This window comes from Acanthaster planci, linkage group LG13 (genome assembly GCF_054643075.1).
Source record: "Acanthaster planci isolate LZ-2023a linkage group LG13, COTS_SCS, whole genome shotgun sequence".
In the NCBI taxonomy this organism is placed as follows: Eukaryota; Metazoa; Echinodermata; class Asteroidea; order Valvatida; family Acanthasteridae; genus Acanthaster; species Acanthaster planci.
Window position 1 is genome coordinate 6,358,658 of NC_141789.1, and position 19,121 is coordinate 6,377,778.

At 38.7% G+C, this 19,121-nt stretch overlaps 1 protein-coding gene across 3 annotated transcripts in view; it reads right to left on the bottom strand.

Moving 5' to 3' along the window:
- Positions 1–87: 87 nt before the first annotated feature.
- The window catches only part of LOC110976489 (SMC5-SMC6 complex localization factor protein 2-like), a 52,867-nt gene continuing 33,833 nt past the window's right edge, over positions 88–19,121 (bottom strand). For all 3 annotated transcript variants that reach the window (XM_022229799.2, XM_087144842.1, XM_087144841.1), the window contains 6 exons: positions 16,383–16,461; positions 15,799–15,917; positions 13,924–13,996; positions 5,872–6,012; positions 5,049–5,201; positions 88–3,046 (listed from right to left, as the gene is read on the bottom strand). In XM_022229799.2, the coding sequence (XP_022085491.1) occupies positions 2,906–3,046; positions 5,049–5,201; positions 5,872–6,012; positions 13,924–13,996; positions 15,799–15,917; positions 16,383–16,461 (706 nt within the window). In that variant the 3' untranslated portion in view covers positions 88–2,905. The remainder of the gene's footprint in view (positions 3,047–5,048; positions 5,202–5,871; positions 6,013–13,923; positions 13,997–15,798; positions 15,918–16,382; positions 16,462–19,121) is intronic.

A 19,121-nucleotide genomic window follows, 5' to 3' on the forward strand; every position in this document is an offset into this window, starting at 1 on the left:
ACCCCCATCTGGTTTCTGCACCTGTATAGTAAATAAGATGCTACATGTGCATCTCTTGACTAAGTCAAAATAAGCAAAAACAGTCAATTATGTCAAACCCAGTCTTTATTTTTCTCTGTTTACATGACAACATCAAGCTTACGAAGTTTTAAATAAAATGTATAAGAGTTAACAGATGCTGATAAGCCAGGTGTCTTGATCACTGACTTTGGGGGTGGCATCAAAGATCATCATCAATATGTACATGTATACAAAGTGTACACACCCAAAGCGATTGATCACATCTGTGTGAACAAATGCTACATGTTTCCATGCAAAGTTTGATTGAAATCAATCGATTTACATCGTTGCCTTAAATCATGACTTAAATCGCTCAAAAATCATTTGAAAACATTCATGTTAAAGAAACCTTTTCTTTTGGGTATTTGAAAGGAAGAAATGGCTAAATTTAATATACTGATGCCTTTAAAACATCTACACATTTATATTTATCTTCACTTATCTTTACTTTTCACCATAAAGGAAAATGAAGACAGTTTTGTTTGCAGCAGGTCATAATTTGAAATTTTGAATGCGTATTACCACTTTGCTTATGGATGGTTAGAACGATATGATAGAAAATCATTTGAGTTTTTCAGTTGAGAAAACCTGCTTATGGAATAGCCATTCCATTTACATGCATTTAGCAGTGTTGCCATATACCATCAAAATTGGAACACCAAAGATTTATACTTATTCAGTGAAGTCTCTGTAATTGTTACACAAGGCATATACATGTGTTAGTAAGTACAAATGTTTTATCCTAATTGAAATTTGCATAAACAGTTTATTCATACCAACAGTCTTCTGGACAACTCACACAAGGATCGATTTAAATAAAAATCGATTTAATAAAAAAGAAATCTGCTTTCAATTTTTTTTAATCGTAATTTTTAAGAACCCCTGTTTTTATTGCTAAGAGATAAACCAATAAATCCAATAAGCACAATTCTGGCATACTGACAGAAGCTGCTGTAGCCTGTTACAAAAAGTTCAAAATCAAAATCTTTTTTGGCAAAAAATAAAGCAAACATTGATCACAAACTAACATTTAAAAGTTTGTAAATAAATATTAAACAACGATATACAACTCCATTGATCAGCACAACATGTAACCAGATTTTTGTTTTCTGTCATTGTAGTAATTGGAATTTGTACATGTGAGAACATATGGGTCTTCTGGTAGGTCTGATACAAAACATGAATTAAATGTTAAATTGTTGCAACATGGATGGGGAATACAGAAAACAGAGACGTGTTCCAGTTCTAAGTTTCAATTGGAAACTTTCTAATGCCACTGTCTGAATAGCTTGTAACTTTGATTGCGAACGGATGACTTGTGCCTAGTTTGGGTATGGTTAGCTTTTCAAATTAATCATGACAGGAAAGACCATGAAACAAAGTTTCATCTGGTTAATACACCTGTCTTATACATGAAAAGAAAAATTGGCCCCAAATCATGATTTTTTCTAATTCTTTTTTTTTTTCAAAATCAAGCAGGCTTTTTCATGAAGAGGCAAATTTTTTTGTCCATAGATACAGTGTTAAAAACAAGGGCAAAGCCATGGGCAAAATTTGCTTTGCTGTTTTTCAGAAGCGACAAATTTGAGGCCGGAAATGTATACAAATGTAACAATTTTGCATCTAGCATGCACTATGGCAAAAAGAGTTTTAGGAAGAAACAGAGTCACACAAGTTTGACCATTCTCACTAGAGAAAAACATGTTTATTTACAAAATAAACAATTTTAATTGACTTCTACTAGGCCTAACTCTTATTTTGCCGTTTTGTGTCATTTAAGACCCTCTCTTCCGTGGAGTTCCATTGGTGAAATCAAAGGAATGCTAAATACTAGGAAACTACATTTAAGTGTTTGAAAAAGAGACCAACGTCAAATGCAAATTGATCAAAATGTAGGTTTTACCCTAAGGTGAGATTTTTGTGTCTTTGTGACAACAGAGACAATTCGCTTGCACAACCTGATATACACAGCACTGTTACGCATTCTATCCACCACCTTCCACTTAAACCAACCTAATCTGAGTAAACACTGCTGCAAGCCTCTTTATATACACACTTTTTTTCCTTATTTTTTGTATAATTTTACATTTTGACAATTTTAGTACTAACTAGACTTATTTCAATGTTTGGTGGTTCAAAGTTTGTTTTCTGTGAATAAACCTGAGGAGCAGTTGATAGATTTGGATGCTTAATTATGAAACATTCCATTGTATAAATATTCACTGAAACCAACACTAAAACATTCATTTACAGCCAACCCCAACTAAATTAGATGAACTTTTTGCATTACCCATTTTAAACAGTGACAGCATGAATTAAAAAGGTTCAGTATTTGTTTACGTAAAAACCTGTCAAGAAAATCCCAGACTTTAAAAACTTACATGGTTAATTAAAGATCTGGCCATAAAAAGCGAACAACACTTTCTCATTATTACGTAAAACATATACAAGTGGTATAAAACCATTGAACAAAATGAAAATTTACCAATTCACCACTAGCTTGGGGTATATTTATTTTTATATAATGCATTTCCAAGAATTGCGCACTTACTATTCTAAACTCTGTGCCAAATTTAGGTGTTTTTCCCCTCACAATTTGTAAGGTTGGCAGTGGAATATCCAAGTTTTTAGACTATGGGGGCAAAAGAGTTTTCATCTCCACGAAAGGTACTCCAGCAATGTTTCTAAAGTTCTGGCCTTTTCATTTTATTAGAAAAAATGGTTTGACGATGAATGATAGATTTTTGCTGTGTCATCCCACTACAATTCCATCAAACTTGTAACTTTATTATAGTGCATATATTACAAATTTAACATGTCATAAACATGTGGCATAATACATGTATTACCATTCTGAGACATCTTGTACAGTAGAATAATTTGTATGGCAAGTATCTTTGGTGTCGATATTTCTGTGGCAACTAGCCTCATTGTCAGTCGCTTTAGTTTCACTTTGCTCAACCGTCATAAAGGTATGGAGAAAGGCCTGGTGGGATAAATGTGAAACAGATTTTAAAATCAAACATTCTGATGTTCTTCACATTGCTGGTAGTCAACAACATCAGAAAGAACAGCACGGAACCAGGGGCATAGATGGAATGATGATGTTTTGACCATAATTTCAGTTTGTTACTTCAGTATAAACTTATGGGTGCAAGGCAAGTCAAACATCACAATTTAAATAGGCATGTTTGAGCTTCAGTACATGAGACAGAACAAGACAAGTCCAAAACAAACTACTAGTTAATCACCAGTCATGATTAAATTGGCTCAGCTGCACTCCAACTATATTTTGGTCGGTCTGCCACCAGACAAAGGCCTGGACACATCATTACAATTATCCCTAACCTCCTAGGGTGTATGTAAAATCATACTGAAATGGATATTAACAGTGAATGAACAGGGTAGGTGCAGAAGTCTTGATACAACCGTATTTGATTTCTAGTATGCTTCTTTTTTGCCAAATTTGCATGAAGCTGTCTTATTCCCTTTTTCAGCATTAAGGGTACTTGATATGTGCGATATCCAATCAAAAATTAAACTTAGCTCAATGATGCATACATAGTCTTCCATTGTATGTGCATCAAATACACCTGTATGCATTACCTAACCAACCCCCCCCCGCCGCATTAAATGAGAGCAGAATTTTTCAGTGCAGTTTTTAATACCCAACAACAACCAATTTGGATTGCATGGAAGTATATCAAAAAATATGTCAAGCACTTTGTGTAGCCAGTATAATACAGTAAATTGAACACATATCACATGTCGCTGTAATAAATATCTGTACACAAAATTCAACAGGAATTGAAAATTGTTATAACATTGCATGACAGGACAAAAGTAATATGACTACAACGCTTTCTTTTTGGAAAATACATTTTATTTGGTTTTTGTAATTGCTCATTTAACTATGGCATATTGAATGGAAGAGGGTCAACTATTCCATTCCACAGCAGCAATGGCTGTGAGTGTGAATGTTCTATCATGGCAGCTTGATAAAAAGAAGAAAATTCAAACTCCCTGATGTGTTTGATTTTCCTGAATACGTTTTTGGTCAAGTTCTCCTAAGTAGAAATCAAGTTCTACTAATATACAGACTGAACACCTGTGTCTAGTTCACCATGTTTAATGCACTTACAGCAGGAAAAACCTGATCCTAGAATCTGCGAGTAAAAAGCCCCATGGTGACCTTCCAGATTATATGGCCTGCCTATAGGGAATTTACATTAGGATACCCTTTCATATTTTGTTACAGATTGATTTCTACATGTAACTGAAATCAACCCAAGAAATGTTCATGTTGTAATTTTTGTGTCCCTCAATAGACCTCTGTACGGACAACAGCACACTTTGTTTATGTGTGTGTTTTCCAATGCTGCTCAATGGACTGCGGGCCCCTAATAATATAATGGCTCCATAGGAAAGTGCACATGTAAAAAAAGAGTGATGTCTCCGGTACATAGGCCTATTAAAATTGAAGAAACATCACTTGGAGATGATTAAAAAAAATTCATTTACAGCCTGTCACATTAGGCATTATTGTTCCTAGGTCTCCTTGTTCATGCACTGACACAGTGGATAAGTTCTAAATCTGGTTTGACTGGCCTGAGTGTAGTTCTCATCAGTGGTTACTTTAGATTCTTTTCATATGAGCGCTAATAAGTCCTTTAAGTAAAAAAAAAATTCTCTGGTTTCTATTTCAGTTTCTACCGACTGCCACAACATAATTTCATAAAATTCTTATCCACAAGTACATCAAGTTTTACAAATCACCAAGTCAATTTTTGGCATGATATTTCTATAGAGTGTTCCGTAATTTTACAGTTCCCAAAAATTAATGTACTCGCAACCATTTTACAAAGAAAACTTTTCTTAAGAAATAAACGAACAAGAAACTAACACCAAAAAGAATATTTGCATGTTGCTTCTGGATGCACACTCCTGGGAATCACTTAAACTTCCAGGTTCTATTCCAATAGTCTCACCTGTTTGCTTGTCAGTGTTTGTTCAAGGTAAGTGAGTTCACTTGCGATGCGAATCATGAGATCTTTGACCTGTGTGCGACACAGATGTTTGTGACTGTCTCGAATATCCCCTGCCATATCTCGTAGCATGATCACCAGCTTTGCCAAGGCTTCCTAAAATGACAGTTTACAATTTAGCAAGATGAATACCAACCTACAATGGATCAAAGATCTGAATGGATGAAACATCTAGCAGAGCAGTGTTAAATCATTCACAAAATTTGATCTTGATTGACAATACTTGAAACAAATATCATCATTGCTGGTGGTGAACTTCCACTCCTTTCCCAATACAAATATAATCCATTTTTGCAGATTTAATGTTTCATGAAACTGATAAACTGAAACTAGACATTTTAATTACAACAAAGGCAAAATGTACACGTCAACACTGTAGAACCTCAACAGATTCAAACCAGTCTCATACAAAAAAAAATTCACCACCAACATGAAGTATACTTTTGATGGATATGTTTTCCTGTGTTATCATCCAAAATATTCAGGTCATTTAGAGAATGTCATATTACCAAAGAAAACTTGCACATGACAAATAATGCAAAGTGCACACATTACATTCTGAAATAATCATATGGAAAGACCAAGAGTATGTTGGGCTCGAAATTACCAGAACGTGCAAATAATCACTTTGTGGGCAACTGTAATCTGTGCCTCATTTACATTTGCTATAAGTTTACTACGCCATGCATGCCACAATGCATGTTTTCTTAGGGTACATATAGACTGGGTTAAACCACTGGGCATACTGGTAGTTCCGTCTGCTCACCTTATCCACTGACTTGTACAGCTCTTTGTCATATCCCACAGCTAGCTCAACTAGGGTAATGAGACTGTGCAGTTGATAATAATCTGTGTCTGTTCTACACCTTGGCTTGCACGCAGCCAACAGAGGTATCAAGTCACTCACCTATATCACACAGAATTTAAAAAGTTAAAACAATCAGCAGTTCGGGAAAAAAATGTAACATTTCAATTGCTCAGTACATATTGTTTTGACTTTCAAGGGAATGGAAATACGCAGGGATGAGCAGGCAATAGATGTAGCTGTAATTCTGGAAGCCTGTTAGGGACATAGCCTTAGTCTACATAATAGGTAAATGCAGAAAATATCATGCCCTGCCATTTTCCATCAAAATGTTGATCATGCAACATTTTATTCTACAACCTAAAATATTCTTGTTGCAGTAGTGCTATCTAGTTACTTGCTATCTTTGGAAAGTATCCTAGGCATACATCTTCACCACACATGTAGCTCACCAATTTTTCATGCTGTAGCAACAGCCAATATGTAGCACTAAAGGTAAATTGTGCCACTTGTAACATGAGGGGAAACACATTGGCACTGCCTAAGGTGAGTGATGTTGAATTTTATGACTGCCTGCATTATTTCTTTGTTTCACTTATTTAATTTTGTTGGAATGGGAGTCAAGCCAAACTCTACTGGCAGTGATAAAAAAACGTATTTTGCTCTCATATCAGAGCCAAAATGAAATGAAATTATGAAAAAGGGAAATTAATGTACATAGTATGCACTGATATAGTATATAGACCTTTGTTAACACATGACCTCAATTTTATGTTAACAGAAATGAGATGTACGCGTAATATGTACTAATGAGAAGTATTTTGTTTAATGTTTAGTGGTAGGACTTTTTGTTCAGGGGCTTGATTGTTGCATGATATTTTTAAACACTCTGTGAATTATCCTTCCATCATTGTACTGACAACTGTACAGTTTGTCAACCACTGGTAAGCCAACTATGACTGTGACATCGCAAAAGTAAGATACTGTGGGTAAGATACTGCTGTCCAGGTAGACTTGCTTACAAGTCCCCACCGACGACATGGGGGAAAAGGGGGTAGAGGGCTGTGGCAGAAATGGCGAAGGGGAGGGGGGTTGTCTCAGATGCATGTCAGGACTCAAACAAAAGGAAAGGGGGGGAATCACTTCTTTTGAGCCGACCCGTTACTGACACCTCCAACGATAGCGCTATCACCACCAGGCTGAAACTTTATAGGTCCTAAACCTCTGGAGTGCAGCCTCACCAGTTTAGTATTTCGATATCTAAAGACAAAGATTCACGGTCAAAATATATGACCAAGTGAAGAGATAAGTCAAGCAATTAAGAGTGTAAGATTTTCTTGAGGACAGACAATCTACTCCAGGAATTTGAAATGGAGACCAATTTCAGAACAACTCAACATTAATAATTGAATTCAAGTCTGACAACATCGAGAAAACGAGGGCAAGGATGAACTGAGAATAATTTTATACAAAGTTAATTTGTACACTATACAGCTGATAAATGCCCATGAAACCAGCTGATTGAGTGAGCTCTAATAACTATAACCAACTGTCTTAAGAATTATTTGAGTGTAGGGTCTAGACAGCATGTCTGGGCAACGGTAGAGCAACACCGGTCCCTACCAATTCTTATGCTCCTCAACAAATAACTCTCTTATAAAAATCCTTAATAATTCTAGGCACCACCTACGCCTCTCTTAAACCTTAAATAAATATCACTAGGCAACTTCTATGCCTCTAATAAATCTAAAATAAGTATCACTAGGCAAGTCCTGTGCCTCTCTTAAATCTTAAATAAATATCACGAGGCAACTCCAGACCTCTCTTAATGCCAGAAGACTTTATCCAAGGCCTCTGACGGGTCTACCAGTAGTTTCTTGAATATCCTGACCACCAATTATACTGGAGATAATTCATAAGATTATGTTTATTTTCGTCTGGCTCCTCTTTCCAAAATCCAAATAACTTACAGTGTGCTTGAAATAGGCCTAGATCTACGAGCTCCTCAGCCTCTTCTCCTCTCTTCCTCTGCTCCTCAAAACTGCTCCTCAAACAGAACTGCTCCTCAAACAGAACTGCTCCTCAATCAAACTCTCAGTCCCTGGTCTTCTACTTGGTACCCAACTAATTTCTCCCTTACAAGATCCAGTCCTGATTCAGAGTTAATTACGCCTAAATACTCGGCTCCTTTGCCTGCTCCTCAGCTCCTCTTTTAACCAGTGATCAGCAGCACAAGTCAACCCTAACATCTAAACAGCCAACCCAACTCACAGAGAATCTGGCCTTTTTATACTCTTGAATAGCACGCCATACGCCGAGCTGAGTGTACACGTCGTAAATAAACCACGCCCATAAGGTTTTACTCAATGAAATTGCTATTCACAGAAGAATTTTCATCCACTCGAAAAAACACTAATTTAACTCATGTATTCATCAACTGAAGCAACATTAATCCTTAACTCTTACTCTTTCCATTTAATACAACAAAGACCATACTGGAAAATCCCCTAAATTCCTCAGAAACTTGAGTCAAAGAATCATGAATGAATGTAAACACGCCCTACTTTGACTGTGCAAAGTGCAGTGATGTCAGGTCATTAATATTCATGAGCAGTCTACCAAGGGAGCAGACGGTCTGTCCCAAAACTTTGGGAAATAATTATTTACAAAAATACCTGCCCATCAAAACTCAATCTAAAGACTTCAGTTAGGAGAGATAAAATAAACAAAATTTTCTACTCCTAAAGGTGCCATTTCTACAGTCTAAATATAAAAATGATTGAATAAAGACTTTAAACCAATAGTGAGTAAAGTTAGAGAAACAGAGGCAGCCATTTTGAATCCTCCTAACTCTATATTTAGTAGCACAGAACAACACATGGCAGAGCACAAAACAGCTGATCATGACGGTTGAAATAAAACCCACACGTTTAAGCAGTTTACACTCCAAAAGTCCCCAAATTCACCAGACTGCTGTTAACCACTACCTGCCGTGACTCCGAAATCGGAGCCGTATGGTTTATATGCGTGGCCGGGGTCTCCGAACTCGGACAAAGGAAACAGGGCCCTGTAACAAAAGACCATACTCTGAATAAAAGACCAGGCTGCTGGGCATTACCAGCATTTTTCACTCTCAAAAGTGGTGATAATCCAGCATTGTTTTGAAACCGTATACCAGGGTTTGGCGCATTGAGAGCAAGCGGATTACCACCGGGGACAAAAGCTCTCCACCACCGCAGCGATGAGCCACACAGCACCACTGCACGCTAATCTGGCCCCTATTGAAAAGAGGTCAGCAGTGCACTGAGCCAGGTTCATGAACAAAAGACAGTTGTATAACACCGCACAATCTGGGCTCTGTTTACAAGGCTGCAGGCCTGGCTGAAATACTCAGGCGTCAATGAAGGTCACCTGTCAACTTAGAGTAGTGCCTAAAGATTACTTCGTGCAGCTATAAACGACCGTGAAATGGAATGATGAATTTTTGAAGGATTTTCAAAACCGGAACAAATGATAGTCAGGCCGGCCCAGCATCATCAACGTTCAAAAATGCCCCGGCACGAAGTGGTTGAAACATAAGGTAAGCTTAAAGAAGAAAATTAGGAAGAATTTTGGAAGATAATTCTGTTAAGACAAGAAATATCTGCATCTCAAGAAAATGACTGAGGGCATTTTCGCTACAGGGCAATAACAAACTGCAACTCCGCAGGTCTTATCGGATGCAGCTTGATCTTGGGACAGAACCCAACTATTGACAAATTCATTGCACTTTATGTACATGAAAATTCAGACAAAGCAATACAACTTTGTACAGCACTAATGACAGTGCAGGGCAATTTATGAACTCGTTTGGGGAACCGCCTCGGCGCTTTTTGAGCCAACGCATCCAAAAGATTGCCCTCGTTCTTTGAATTTGAACCTTCTGTGACATCATAACACTCCAGAGCAGTCTCATCATTATTGGCCTCATTGACCAACTCTCCAGATGAACCATTGACAATGGGAACATAAGTCACTTGATCTACTGGGAGGCTCTCCTCCAAATCATCCTTGGATTAACTTTCCCAAGTACCAATTGTTTCACTGACACACTGTTTTAACATGTCAACATGGACACCTTTTGACATGCTTCCCAACTTTAGCTGAATATGGATGATAACATTCGACAACTTCTTGGTAATTAACCAAGGTCTTTCCCAACAAAGCTGTAGCTTGGGGGAAAGGTACTATTTCTTCGCCAGGTTGTGTAGCCACACAGATTGGCCGTCTTTTTACCCATGTTCAAATCCTTGTCTGTCATAGTTTCGTTTTTTGCCTCCCTCCGGGCACTTTTTCTGAGATAATTCCTTGCCCTTATGGGCACTCTGCATTTCACCTCTCAATTTCACAACAAAGTCTAAAGTTGTGTCCTCTTCAACTTTGGGACACCTTGTTACCGAATCTACCAGGAAAGTCACCTCTAATCCCAACATCATCATGTTTGGGCTCTCACCAGTTGAGTCCTGTGGCGTACACCTGTAGGCGAAGAAGGCATGGGGAGAAATTCATCCCAGTCCTTCTGCCTTCACTTAGGGTCAATGAGCATTGCCACAATATTTACCAAGGTTTTGTTAAACCTTTCAACCATGCCGTCTGACTTTAGGTTGTAGGCGGTCATACAGGTTTTTGAAATGCCAAGGACTCGGCACATCTTACCAAATACCTCAGATTCAAAGTTAGCACCCTGATCTGAATGGAGTTCTTAAGGCACTCCAAATCGACACACAAACTCTTTCACCAACATATATACGACCGTAACTACAGTTGCATCTGAAAGTGGAAATGCCTCCATCCATTTTGTGCAGTAGTCACCAATGACCAAAATCCAATAGTTGCCATTGTCTGTCATGGGCAATGGCTGAGCAAGTCTATGGCTACTCACTCCACTGGAACCCCAACTGGAAACTGCTGTAAGGGTGCAACCCTTCTTTTAGCAGCTGACTTTCTTCTGGCCCAAACATTACATCCACTCAAAAATGACTGCACATCCACAGACATACCTGGCTAGAAATATCAAAGTTTCACTTTGGCTAATGGTTTATTGATGCCTAAGTGTTGACTTCCTTGCAGAAATTTGGTGATAACACCAATAGCCACCAAATGGCCTTTCCATCATCAGAGTCCTATTGTCGGTGTAGCACACATTTGCAGATCTCCAACTGGTCCCATTGTGACCAATACATCTTGCAGGTTGCTGACAAGTGGGAAACTGTGTTCCACACTGGCCGATTTTTGCCCTCTACCTTCGACCTTATGAGCCAACTCATGGTGTCATCCTGTAATTGTGCTTCTCTTAAACACTCCCACACAGGACTGGTTGGGCGGCCCCGCCCCTAACACACTCCCCGGAGGTTGACCCTTGGGTACCACACCAATTGTTTCAACTTCATTCACCTCCTCCTCACTGCAGCACAGTTTGCACAGCGATCTCAACAATCCATCAGGATTTCCATACTGGTTGCCACTTCTGTGCTCCATCGGATCTACCGGGGCAAGCCCGACCAAGTCAGTGCCCTCCAAAACAATTTTGCCTGGGACCACAGCCTCATGACCTGGTGGGTTGACTGTTGATTGGGAAAAACCAGCTGCGGAATGATTTTCAAAGTGAGGGGGCAGTTGCTAGACCATCAGGCATCAGCCGTTAATGGGTCAATCAATTACGTCTCACCCAATTATAGGACCTGCAAAAAGTGGGGGGCCAGGCCCCCAGTTGAAAAAGTGGGCCTCCCCACTTCCGCCACCAGTGTTGGGAAACCACACGTTCAGCTAAGGGTTCGCCATCACCATTTGTGCACTTGATCTTCTCACCACTGATCTTCCACTCCCTTAATTGGAAGTCTATGTTTCCACCCGTTGTCACGAGAAAATCCATGCCCAAGATACCACTGTACGTCAATTTTGGCAAAGACTGCCTTCACTGGATGTGTGGTTCGACCAACTTGCATCTCCACCAAAGCCATACCTAATTGGCGAATTGGTTTCTGTCCACCTGTTTCACTTGCACATATACTGCCTCCAAGACAGGTCTTTTCTCTTTTGGGATTCTATCGTACTCCTCACTGCTTATTAAAGTATCAGTCGAACCCATGTCAATTAAGAATTGACTCTTGGTCGACCTCACCAACCCGTCAACAAACAACCCGTAACTTTCCATCACAACATACACTATCAGCTATCAACACTTAATCACAAGTGGATCCACAGAGTTGGCCACAGGAGCATGTATGTCTGTTGTAAAAAAAAAATACATCTTGAAAAGCATGTATGTCCCTAGTAAATGTTGACCAAAAGAAGGGTGAGAGTGAAAGAAAGTGGAGGGTAACCCATCTCATTTTGGGTCTGCCCTCACTTGAAAAATGCATCCTCAGCCCTGTGCATGCACAGGGTTCCTGATTCACAGTTACATGTACATCCCCCACTGGTTACCCAGGAAATGTCTGGGCCCATAGGTTAGTACCATTGCCATCATGCTCCCCCCCCCACCTGCCCACACTATGGGTTCGTGCATTTTCTGTGTATGCAGTGTGTCCACCCCAAGTATAAATGTTGTTGATATAGGCCTCTGAAAAGCAATGTTGTTACTACAATCTTTGTACAATGCACCACCAAATTTCTGTTAACCTTATTTCAATTCTGTTTGACAGTGGATATGTAGTCATCGTCAGCAAATTTAACTTAATGGTATTTACATCACAATGACTATGTTGGTGCAGAACCAGACAACTATTTGTCAAGGTAAGAATTTTTATGTAAAAAAAAAAACAAAACAAAAAAACGGGTTGCTGTGCATGTGCCCGGCAATATGTTGTCTACATGTACTTACATTTGCTGATGATACCTTGATATTTACTGCCTTTTTTTGCTCTGTTTAAATGCATTTCAGTGAGCGTCTCTTTTGGTTTTAGTGCTATGCAAATTTGCATATTCATGAGCAAATGTGTGACATCATACCAGGGAGAAAACCTCAACGGTGCACAGATTTGTGCACAAAATAAAAATCCAAAATGTGTACAATTTATTGTTCTAAATTTCCTTTTCTTCGGGTATTTGTCCCTTTGTAAGTACAAGGCAAGAAGCCAGTGAGGAACCCTTTCTCATAACTGTTTCAGTGAGCGAATTTTGGACTCGCAATTTGATAGGAACACCCTTTGAACTGAACACTGCCCTCCATGATTGGTCCCTGATATCACAGCAACTTTGAGCATCTTCTGTTATCCAAAAAAAATTTTCAAATTTTAAATGTTTTATAAAACCATGCACTTTCTAATACGCTTAACCCCAAAACAATGTCAAATAGTTTTCATATATGGAATATATATGTGAGTTGCACAAAATTGCACCAAAGAAAACTTCAATTTTTGCTAAACCTATTCGGGAAAACACCAAAGTGACACTCTCCCACTCAGTAAGTGTACATGTATTTGTTCTGGTGATGCCATCCAACAAAAAAAAAAATATATTCTTTTAATTTTTTTCCCAAAATTTACTGGTAACGTCATGAAATGAAAGGAATTACACCTTTGAAAGGAATGCCAGACCCTAGAAAATGAAGGAATTTCCTGACAGATAAATATGATTACATGGACAAAAAAAAATTAAAAAATTACTATTTCAGTCCATGATACCAAATGAAACTACACCTTTTCATTTAGCCAGTGGATTGAAAGAGCCAGTTTTTGGTGATATAACCTGTTTTCATACAAACACAATCACATTCACACAAGTACAAGCCTGTGGTCACTTGCCCTTGTAATGTGCCCGCTCACTATGTCATAACTTAGTTGCAAGGAACTTCATGGAGAATAACACCCTCAGTGGTAACAATAGAAAACATGACTACATGTAGTGCTCTCCCAGGTGTCCCTGCTCACATTTTCCTTCAAAAAATTCTGCTGTCTGTAACCATCTAATTGACAATAAGTTGTATGCAATCAGTGCACCATTGCATTCAAACCAGCCTTTTGTTATCAATACCTTTGTTTGAATATCTCCACTGCACTGCCACTCATCTTCATTGTTTTTGGTCAGCTTTTCCAGGAAAGTACAGCTGCAATTAATCAAAACACAAACTACATGTATTTACACAATATTATCTGAACAAGAATTTCCTTTCCTGTGCTAAATGGACCTCTCTCATATTGCCTTCTATTTGTATTGGAGGCCAATGATGCAGAGGGGCCATATTTTCATTTGCCTGGGTCAAGTTATTGGTCATTAGCCGCACCACATTGGCTCGCTTACGTATTCTCCGTTGTGCACATGTGTACATTCAAAGTGGAAAATCAAGCCAAACAGCGACCTCATGCAGCCAGCTTGATTTGTAAAATCAGCTGAACCATGATGAACGTTTGAGTAAAACCATTTCCAGAAAGGTTTGGGAAGGTGCTCATTATCCTGTGTGCCGTATATTGCAGTGTTTCAGACTGTTGATTTATGAGTGAAATTTTCCCATTTTCATTGGTCAACAACTGCATGCATTCTGTGTGCAATCACATGGCCATGGTATGATCATATTACACACGTGAGAAAAACTCAATGCATTGCATACCCCATGTGCGGCATATTGCAGTGTTTCAGATTGTTGATTCACTAGTGAAATTTTCCCAGGTACTGAGGTCTGAAACTGTCTTAGTTTCGTTGTAATATATCCTCAAGGATTGGGCCAAAAACTAGCTGTACAGATAGACCTACTCAACTTGGTTCTGAGTTGTCCCATGCGCCTCACAGCATGGGGTCCACGATGAATAAACTTTCAGTTTACGTCCAACTTACACGAAACGCTTCAGTAACATGACACCCACACTCCATGGCTGTCTGCTGTTCTGGTAAAAAATCTTTAAGTAACTAGTAATTTACCAGTGCAGAATTCAAAGATATAAAGAGTTTTAGAACAATGGACGACACAGTTCAGCCATGACACAGCCAAGCTTGGCCAGCATTATGTTTTGATGAGGTAGTTACATATTATGAAGACACTGGAATTAGAGGTCACTTTTCACTTTGATTTTTCCACTGTAAAACAAAGATGGAAACGGACAGCTAGCCAGTACAGTGCGGATTATGACAAATGCCTTGACCAAGGCTTTACTTTCATTTAGTTTTTACATATAGTAGCAGAATTTTACATGTATTATTTGGTGTTTTGATAACAGTGTACATTTTTTAAATACTGTGTAGGTTACTCTTTTAGTTTTATTCAGAAGGCAAGCCACATGTGCAGTTTACCAGTTATGGGTGGGCAAAAATATGACTGTGAAGTAAAAGGGAGGTGTCCAAGCACTATTTATGCACCAAGCTATAAGCTGCAATAAAAAGCAGAATGGATAGTAAAGAAAACATTGATGATTACCAAACAACTTCTCACCAGAGAACTGTATGCCTGCAGTTAACTAAGGAGTGGAACTATATTTACTAAGACTAAAAAAGGTTTACTTCAGTGTTGATCGAATGGAGTAAACAAATGCATCGCAAGTCATTTATAACCATGAACAGAGTTGAACTGCGAGAGATTAACTGCAAATAATGCAATCATCTGAGAAATTTAGTTTTTAAATACAATGGACCGTTCACAACAGTCCTTACTGGAATGGCTGCTCACAGCATAAAAGTCTGTATAACATTACAGGCAAATACAATGTATTAGTACATGTAGTTCTGTTGCTTAAGCAACTATGGAATCACAAGTAATGTTTGTTTAATCTCGCATATGGGATGACGATAACTGCTACAGTTTCTTTCTTTCCAATCCCAAGTACACACAATACCACTGTAATCTGTGCTTAAAGTACTTAGGAAAGAAGAACATTTCCTAAGTTGCAGGCTCTTTAGCAAATCTGTAAATTCCATCACCTGAGCAAGGGGCAGAGAATTTTTCCTCGGTGAGTGCCTGTCCGCATTAGTCGCACTAAATGAACTAGGTTGTGGTGATGACTGCTGCAGTGGGTAAGACACAGACACAATTTGCTTGCCTGTCACAAGATACAAAAACAATATGATTAAACAGAACTGGGTCATTTACTATGGGGGAATGTGGTCAACACAAGAAAATAACATGACACTTTGCAGACCTTAAATGCAATGGAGCAAATGATTCATCTACCTGTGTTTCATCTGAATGCACGACAAAATGGGCTGCCACCCAACATCAACATTTTCAAAGACAACGTTTATTTTTCCATGTTTTACCTTTCTTATTAAATTGAGTTATTTCTTATTAAATTGAGTTAAATTTTTATTAAATTGAGTAAAAACTGAATACCGAAACTTTGAAGAGTCGTCAATCTCAAACCAGGTCACAAGCAGACTCAATGCACAATATCCACTACAGTGTGCTATGACATATTAACAGTCAAATGACTTGGAACACAACAGAAGGACTGTTTTATCGTTTTCTTACAGTTGGAATAATACTAACAAGTATGTAAGAAACAGACCTGAGAATTCCATGTTTGCTCTTGAAAACAATTGAGTACAGCAGCTAGGCAGTGCTGAATATCAACCTCCACAGGGCACCTGCAATCAAATCAATAAAATAATATTATTCCGTAATAACTCACATGAAATATTTATTCATAAATACCTTAGCCAGTTTAGCCATTCCTATTGGTCAATAGCCCGTCATGTGGCCAGTCTTAAACACTTGGTTGGTCTTGAACACTTTCCTGAGGTTACATGACATGTAGACTCCTATGAAATCTGGCCCCTTGTCCCTTGTATTGATTGAATGTTTACTTCTGTTTGTACAATACTACCAATGAATCCCGATTTTGACTGTCCCAAATTCATACTACACAGGCTCATTGTGTTTTGCACCACCTCACACAGTACGCATCTTGTGCACACCAATCTTCATATAAGCAGATGATCAGAACCACCAGTGAGAAGTACGTACTGGTACCATACCATGGCAACAAAAATGCTCATACAAATATGAATAAAATTGAACAAAATTATTGAAAGTTTACTCGTTTTAATACTGGTTTGACTACGACTCAAAAAGGTATTTATTAATGGGAATAAATATGTGTTTGGCCATTCTTAAATAATTCTAGACCAGATCAGGAGAATGGATGCTGATAATGTCCCTTGCATTTGGTTTCCATTCTCCTGATCTGATTTGTTTCATTTAAGACCCGCCAAGCATTTAATGATTCCATTATTAAAAATTTGACAGACAAATTTGATGATTATGACAGAAAATTCTAAAAAGTGTAAGAAAGTAACCAATCATTTTTGAAAGATATAACACATATGGGGTAATTTCAGGGGACTCAGAAAACATAATACTAGCATGTTAAGCATGGGGGAAAATCAGCTTTACCAATGACAATGTCTGTGTTGCCCTCTGCTACGTATTGATTCTGAGCAATTTTTGCAAGAGGCTGTCCTGAACCTGCCCTTGATCCACCACTGTCACACCACATTCCTTGGACGGGTACTTAAAATTTGACGATCAAGCCAGCTGAAGTGGCTAAGGAGTACCAAATCTATCTACAATTAATTATGTCATACTGCAAAATAAGAGCTCAGTGCTTTAATCTTAATGGGAATAAATATCAAACTAAATAGGGAAACTGACTAGGTGTGTACTTGTACAATTGATTGTAAAAATGAACAAAGAATTTGACCAGGATTTGAACTTGCAACCTCTGAAAACCTGTACCGGTGCTCTACCAACTAAGCTATCCAGCCCTACATTGGTGGCTCTTCCCATTTGTCAGTGTCTCTGTTTGGGGGTGCTCGTCAAAGCCATTAAGCCTGAAATACCATATAGCTAGGGATCACACCCCAATTACAGGATACAACCTGCTAAGTGGTGAACAGGTGAATGGAAATTTGATTTTGGGTGGCCTAGTAGCAGGGGGAATCGCACTATTTTTGTTTCTGAAAAAACTCGGGCCCCTTCATCACCTTCACAACCGGCTGAAGCAACCACAGACCAAGAAATCCTAGACATGGAGTAGCTTAAAAACGGTATATAATAAGAATGAGTAACGCAAAAATCAACATAAATGGGATTGCCAATACGGTATATCACGGCGCAGTAATTTCAGCAATTTTTACGCCATGCTTAGTAATCGACTACTAAAAATTAAACCACCCGATCTAAATAAATTGTCGGTGGAAGACGTAGCAAAAATGGCTGCACTCGCCAGTGGTGCATTGGCTACACAGAATTGGCTAGTGGCGCAAGGTGTCTTACCCACGAGTTTGCCCTCCGGTTAAAACCGTTTTTTTTTAGTAAAGTAAAAGGCCCCGGTTTAGACCACGGTTAAAAACCAGTTTATGGTAAAGTAAAGTGAAAAGTTAAAGTAAGATGGCTGAAGGAGGATTTGACCCGGAAGAGATACCCCTTGACGAAATAACAGAAGATCAAGTCGAAGAAGACCTAGATGTGGATAGTGCCTTTGCCTAAGACAATACATTGGACACAACACGAGAAGAAACGTCATTTGTAGGTCAAGGTCTAGGCACGTCAGATTTAAGAATGGTGTTAATCAAAGGCAAAACAAACGATTTTTACGATGCAATTCAAAAAGAAACCAGGTATGAACCAATAGTTAGGGATCAAAACCTTTTTCATCTTGACAGTGAAGATGGCCTGTATGTCAAGTTTGAAGGCAGAGAAATTCTTTTGAATCAAGAAAACGACAGCCATAAGTTTCTTAGTTTAAGGACCATCCAAAGAAGAACAAACGTAGATCTCATAAGACGCATTTTAGGTTTCCGTGACTACGTTACCAGTAAAACGAAACAACAAGCCCTCTCAAGCAGCAGATCAAGTCAGAGAAATTGTAGAAGACCTCACTCGCGATCAAGAACCCCAGATAGAAGGGTTAGACTACATAGAACGCCAGATAGAAGGGCAAGGTTATAGATGAAGGTTTAGACGAAGCTTAACAGATGGTCAAAGGGGAGCTGATTTTAAACCAGGGTATAAAATTGGATCAATCAGACGCAAAGACTCAAGAGGTTAAGAACGAGTTAGAAGAAGCAGCTTCGGAAGGAGACCGTGCAGAACTTCGAAAGCAATTGAGCGATTAAGAAGTGGAAAGGCAAGGCAGGTTAGAAGTCATCAACAGAAACACCGATCAGCTTCAGAGTCAGATCAACTGCATCAAAGAAAACGTTTCAGCTACAATGGGCAGTGATTTAACTTTATGCGAACGAAT